Source organism: Sciurus carolinensis, chromosome 8 (genome assembly GCF_902686445.1).
Source record: "Sciurus carolinensis chromosome 8, mSciCar1.2, whole genome shotgun sequence".
NCBI classification, from domain to species: Eukaryota; Metazoa; Chordata; class Mammalia; order Rodentia; family Sciuridae; genus Sciurus; species Sciurus carolinensis.
In genome coordinates this window covers 13,060,640-13,067,082 of record NC_062220.1, presented here as the reverse complement: position 1 = coordinate 13,067,082, position 6,443 = coordinate 13,060,640, and the positions used below count along the sequence as shown (strand labels likewise).

The 6,443-nt window shown below is 43.3% G+C and overlaps 1 gene segment (V, D, J or C); it reads left to right on the top strand.

Annotated features, from left to right (window-relative positions):
• The first annotated feature begins 2,184 nt into the window (after positions 1 to 2,184).
• LOC124991236 (T cell receptor beta variable 13-like) lies at positions 2,185 to 4,002 on the top strand. The segment is given in 3 exon segments: positions 2,185 to 2,299; positions 2,429 to 2,734; positions 3,695 to 4,002. Coding segments are annotated over 3 exon segments (690 nt in total).
• Positions 4,003 to 6,443: the final 2,441 nt, after the last annotated feature.

The window sequence follows — 6,443 nt, the reverse complement described above, 5'->3', positions numbered from 1 at the left end:
TTCACTAGGCCTTGGTCCCACTCGATGACACATCTGGAAGACATTGCAAGAATGATCTAGGTATTTCTGTTTCTAACAAAATTCCTAAGCCTAGGAATGTGTGGATTTAAGGGTGTACAGTCAGGAATACAGAACAGTCAGCACTGAGAGCCATGGGTGATTCATCGTGTCCATCACTCATTGTTCTGAAGTGGTGACTAGCAGTGGGCTCAGCAGGGAACTAGCTGCTGGGGTGGTGAGACAAAGGTGCACTGGGTGCTTACCAAGATGGCTGGGAGTGGGCAGATCAGTCCTTCGAGGAACAGCAGAACTTTATGGTGTGACAAAAGGATTATAAACATGCTGCTGTAATAATGCCCTTATCTCTCAGGGAAGGCAAGTAAGACCCAGGCCATTGGAACAACCATGGAAACAGCCACCTCCAGCTTCAACTAGCCCCCACTGTTCACCATGCTGTGCCTATGATTTTATGCCTCTGTCATAACATAACCTCAAATTTTTAAGTTTGTCATGATATCACAAGCTTTATGCAATCTGATATTTCATTGAAATTGCATAAAAACTTCTAATCAGAATTGACACATTTATAGGAAGTAAGCCCCTAGGCTGCCAAAGAATCATGTTTACCCACCCAATGCTTGAAATGGATGATCCTTATTCTCCTCTCAGTTAGGCCAGTGGAGGAGAAATGTACAGATTCAGAATGATAGTCCAGAAAGTTTCTCAAAGTCACCTAATCTTATCTCTCTCTCTCTCTCTCTCTCTCTCTCTCTCTCTCTCTCTCTCTCTCTCTCTCTCTCTCTCTCTCTCTCTCTCTCTCTCTCAGAATGATGTTAAGGGCATATCATGAGAAATGATATAATGTCAACATAGGTAGAATTGATTTCATGGGAGCCTTCCTAAGGATACATCACATATATGTATGCATATATAAATATATTTGTATACATATATATATCTCATAATATGCCTTTAACATTCTCTCTTGCAGGGTTCCCCAACTTCTGCAAGAATCTTTAATTCAATGCTTTTCACACTTTGAGAGCTTAAGATTCTCTGCATTTGAACAAGATTGCCATGATGCCAAAGTTGCCAGGCCATGGACAACACCAGGTAGCCAAACTCTAGGTAACACCTGCAGTGCATGATGGTCACACGGCCCCTGTACTCAGGTATCATTTGCAGCCCTGGATCAGGCTGGACCACAGACACTGTTTCCCACATATGTCTCTGTACTTCAAATTGTAGGTAGTCAGTTTTCCTAGGTTCAGGAAGTATACCAACTCAGAAATTGCCAAATTGCTGGATGTTGCATATACTATAGACCTCAGGAAGGAGGCACTTCAGAAAAAAGTAGGAAAAAAAATACATATATATATATATACACAAAGAAAAACAGGTATCATACAAAACAACATACAAAAATTTCCCGATGTGAATATGGGTGGATAGTTATAGTAAAACTATGGTGTGTTTCCTCAAATATTTGAAGGGACCCTGAACATGGTAACCATACATGCAGGCACCTGAGATGAGAATGTGCTGATTGGGGTTTCAAGGAATAAAAGGACCTAGCAGCTTTTGCCATCTCAGCCTACTGGTGTTGCAGTCTAAAGGTGCAGACATGAATGAGGAACTAAAGAGGAGACTAAACCCTGTTAAACCTCGTTCTGCCCCTGATTTCCTTGGCTCTGTATAGGAAAGTAGCTTCTAGGTAATTTCCTGCTGACCACCAGGAGGCATTATGGTGCCACCGATAACCTGAAGTTGGAGATTCCCTTCACACTCTCTGAAAAACATATGGAGGGATTCCTGGGCTCAACTTCCATAATAAGATGTAGGTTGTTTGCAAACATGTTAACCGCCTGTGACATTAGTAGCTAATAATCTTGACAAGTCTGCAAGTGAGATTTTACCAGAAGCTATTCGTGTGTCGCAGAAGGTGGGAGAAGCTGGGAATAAAGTGAAGAGACCTGGAGAACATGGGATCAACTAATCAGGGAACACCTGTCTCAAAGAAGCAGTGAGTGGTACAGAGGACAAATGTTCCCCTCCTACTCGTCCAGCAAATCCCAGGCTTCCCTGCCAAGCAGGAAGCTGTGTATAGTATTTCAGTGAGCAGAGAGCCTGGCCCTGCTGAGGTCACAGCAGATCTTCCTATCGGGAACCAGGACTCACAGAGCTCCTCCTTTCAAACCAGGGATCACAGCCTGGAACAGGCAGATGTCTCCTTCTTTCTCTGGCCCTTCCATGGGTCCTGGGCTTCTCCACTGCGTAACCATTTGTCTCCTGGTAGCAGGTGAGTCCTGAGCAGAAAGGAAATCTTTGACAAAGGCTATGTTCTGCTCAGCTCTGTGTCCTTCATTTTGTGGCAGCATTTCATGGTCTCCTCCTTAACTCGTTTTACCTTTTTCTTCTTTCTCTGCAGGTTCTATGAGTGCTGTGGTCATACAGACCCCAAGACACCAGGTTACCGGGGTGGGGAAGCCAGTGACCCTGAGTTGTTCTCAGACTCTGAATTATGATAGCATCTACTGGTACCAACAGAAACCAAGCCAAGCACCAAAGCTGCTGTTGTACTACTTTGATAAGCTATTGAATAAGCAAACAGACACTCCAGATAACTTCCAATCCACCCGGCCTAACACTTCTTTCTGTTCCCTTGACGTCCGCTCAGCAGGCCTGGAGGACTCGGCTCTGTACCTGTGTGCGGGAGCTGGCACAGAGCTGCAGGGTTACCTCCCCTCTGCTCAGAAACCTCTTTGTTTCCCAGATCCAAGTGCTTTCTCCAGCACCACCTCTTCCCTCCCACAACAACAGGAAGTGGGTTTGTGGCTTTCCTTTTCTCGTTTGTGGACAGAAGTTAGGCAAAACCCTGCAGAAAACATTGACAGTTATGCCAAACGTGGAAAAGCAGTGCCTGACATCCTGTTGGTGACCTTTTCCCAGGATCATCTTGATAGCCCATTCTGTCTTCTGCAGTAGATAGATAGAAACTCACCCCTTCCTCCTCCCACCCTTCCTTCCTTCTTTTTCCTTCTCTCTCTCCCTCCCTCTCTCTCTCTCTCCCTCTCTCTCTCCCTTTCTAACACAGAGACCCAATGTCATGAACACTCAAATCTTGTATTCAATGAATTCTTATCATGTTTAATATTCCATAAGAAACCATATGTTTTCATCCAGACCTGGAGGAACTACTTCATTCATGGGAGGAAAGAAGTACCAAAGCCCCAAGTTGAAAATCTCTTAGAAGAAAATCCATTTTAAAAAACTCATGCCTTCACTTAACTCGTATCTGGAGTGGAACATGCTATGGGTGTGGACAAATGGAAGCCACTGTAGGTAAAGGAAAGTAAAGACGTTTGGAGACGCCCATATTTGAATATGGTCATTGCATATATTCTGCCTAATTTGGTTACTTGCACAGAGCAGAACGAAGATCACTGGATTCTACCAGGTGATCACGTCACAGAGAAACTGCAATTAGTGGTAGGAGGGTGTCACAGAAAGGCTCCCATCTCTGCTCTTTCCAGATACCATGTGCACAATATGCACCTGCTTCATGGTCCTTTGTCTCCTGTGTGCAGGCAAGTCCCTGCTCGGACACCCTGGGGCCCCTGTTCTCAGTTTCTCCTCCATGCTATCAGACTCCCTGCCTGCCTGATCCTCCAACCTCTGTCTGCTTTCTCTACAGGCTCTCTTGGTGAAGAAGTCACTCAGACACCAAAGCATCTGATCAAAGGGAAAGGACAGAGAGTAAAAATGCTTTGTGTCCCCAAAAAAGGACACAACTACATTTTCTGGTATCAACAGATCCTGGCAAAAGAGTTCAAGTTCTTGATTTCTTTCCAGTATAATAAGGTCTTAGATGAATCAGAGATGCCCAAGGAAAGATTTTCAGCTGAGTGCCCTGAAAACTCACCCTGCAGCCTGGAGATCCAGCCTACGGAGCTGCAGGATTCAGCAGCATACCTGTGTGCCAGCAGTGAATCCACACTGTGAAATATTAACTGATCTTCATACACAAACCCACCAGAGGCCTGGTTCAGGAAGCAGGTGGCATGAGGTTTGGAGAAAATCATGGAAACTAACTAGAGACAGCTCAAGGCAAAGGGGAATTTACTCTAAAGCTAAATGTGTGTCTCATAAATTCCCAAAACAAGAGCACAGGAATTTCTCAGAAGCAAATTGGAATGAACTCTTAGAACTGTGGCATGGCTGATTTGACAACTCTTATTTCTTTTTCCACCTTGTTAACCACATTATTCTTCTTTGCCATAAATTGTCATTTCCATTTCTCAGATCTCAAAGTGATTAGAAAGTTATAGATTCAGATGTCAGCCCTCCAGCCTTGTTGAGAAAGACTAGCTTGACTTTCTGTCGTGCTGGATTATAAATCCAGAACATGGAAAAAAAAAAAAACTGATTCTGCTTTACCCAAAAACCTACTCTTGGAAAATTCAACACAGGGAAGAGGGTTGCATTATGGGTTATTTAGAACAATGTGGAGCTGGGAACTGGTCCTTGTGACCTATGGGTCAAAGATTTCAAGAAGAGGAATTCTCTGATGAGGAACTAAGACACCCAATAAATGCTGATCACAAGTGAGGAGTGAGGGACAAAAACTTGACTGGCTAGATACCGAGATCCTGGGAAAGGAGAAAGGTTTGGATGGGGATCAAATTCTTTGTTTGAAGAAAAATATCAAACCAAGTAAAGACTCTGCCTAATGTCTTTTAAGGGTTTAAACCCAAATGACAAAAAAGCATGTTAATTTTAAGTGTGACAGCTGTCTGACAACTTCAGATCTGGCAAATTCATAATTGGCTTCTGTGAAACTGAAGGAGGAGGGAAGATTAATGTGCACACAGTGAAAAAATGCCTAATGTGACAACAATTAAAAATTTCTCAGGTGGCACCCTTGTATAGAGGGACAATACATTCAACATCTATGCCAGTGCAGGAGGTGTTTTGGTGTCCACTCCACCTGGTAAGTGACGGCACTCAGGTGGAGAAGATTCAGAATTGAAATACCTCAGTTAAAATGGAACCATCCATTCTGTATGCAAAACTGGTCACCACCTGCCATTCATCTTTAGAGACACTTAGGCATTTGCTCTCGTTGCACCTGCTCTTATTTCAGTACAAGCCAGACCGGGTTATCTTGCACCCAAAAGTACAAATTTATTTGCTATTTTGGGAAAAATTCCATAATTCCATTCTGAGTCCTTGGAACAGAAATCCTCCCTTTTCCAATCACCTCATGTCATGGCACCTCATTTCAGGACACCTTCCCAGCTCTCCAGAAGAGTGAGTGTTCCTGAATGTTCTGTTCTTGCCCCCCCTTCACCCCAGGTCCCCTCTTGCTCTTGGTGGCCTACACCTCTGTTTCTGAGATAAAATGATCCACTCCTGTGGAGGCCATCTTTGACTTTTCCTGGAAGATTTCCATTCTTACAAAACTGTTCTAAAGATTGAAACTTTACACTTCCCAAACCAAAAGCCTCATTCTGATTCCTTGCTTGCTTGGTCTCTTGAAGCATTTGACAAATGCTGACTATGCCCCAAGTCCTGAAAATCCATCTTGCCTTCAGTTTTCTCCACACTTTTTCCTCTCTGTTCTCTTTGTTTTTAATGCAGTTTCCAGAACTAAACCTTAAATAGATTTCCTTTCCCAGGAAAATTCTTGTTCTACCTAAATCTTAACATTCTAGTTGAATGGAAAAGTGGTCCTCTTTTTTGTTAGTTTGACTTTTAAAAATATTGACTCAAATGTTTTAATCTATGATGCAGTCTAAGAACTTGCCCTAGTATCACCTGAGGTGTAAGTTAAATAGGCATATTCTAGGACAGGCTCAGAACATCTGGAGATGGGTTTTAGAAATTGGTAATTTGACCAAACTCCTGGTTATTCTTGTTCATGCTAAAATTTGAGAACTTTTGCCAAGAGGACTTGGCAAGAATAATAAAACAGCAACTCTCTTCTTATTCCTTTCTTTTTATTCTCATTCTTTTCTTTCTTCTTTCCCATTTTTACTTCTTAGATTTTGCTTAATTTTCAATCTTCCTAAGTGCCTGCAAGTGGGTTTGAGCCTTGCTGATATTATCCATGTGAAATATAACATCTGGACTAAGGGTTCCCCTTCTCCCTGGAGGGTGCCTTGAGGGTGTGAGTGTTCTTGGTCACCGAAATATCATGACCAGATCCTACCTTGTGGGGTCAAAGTGTCCCTGAACTTCCTTCCTTTTTGCAACTACTAGGAAAGCATCACCTGCCTGTCCTGTCCTGGGCACCAGGTTCCTCTGCTTGTGGCCCTGTGTCTCCAGGCAGTGGGTGAGTTCAATTGTGCATGAGTGACTAGGTAGAATAAGGCTTTGTAGGCTCCTCTTCACTCCTCCCACAGAACACACAGACCATAATGTGAACCAGAACCCCAGCCACC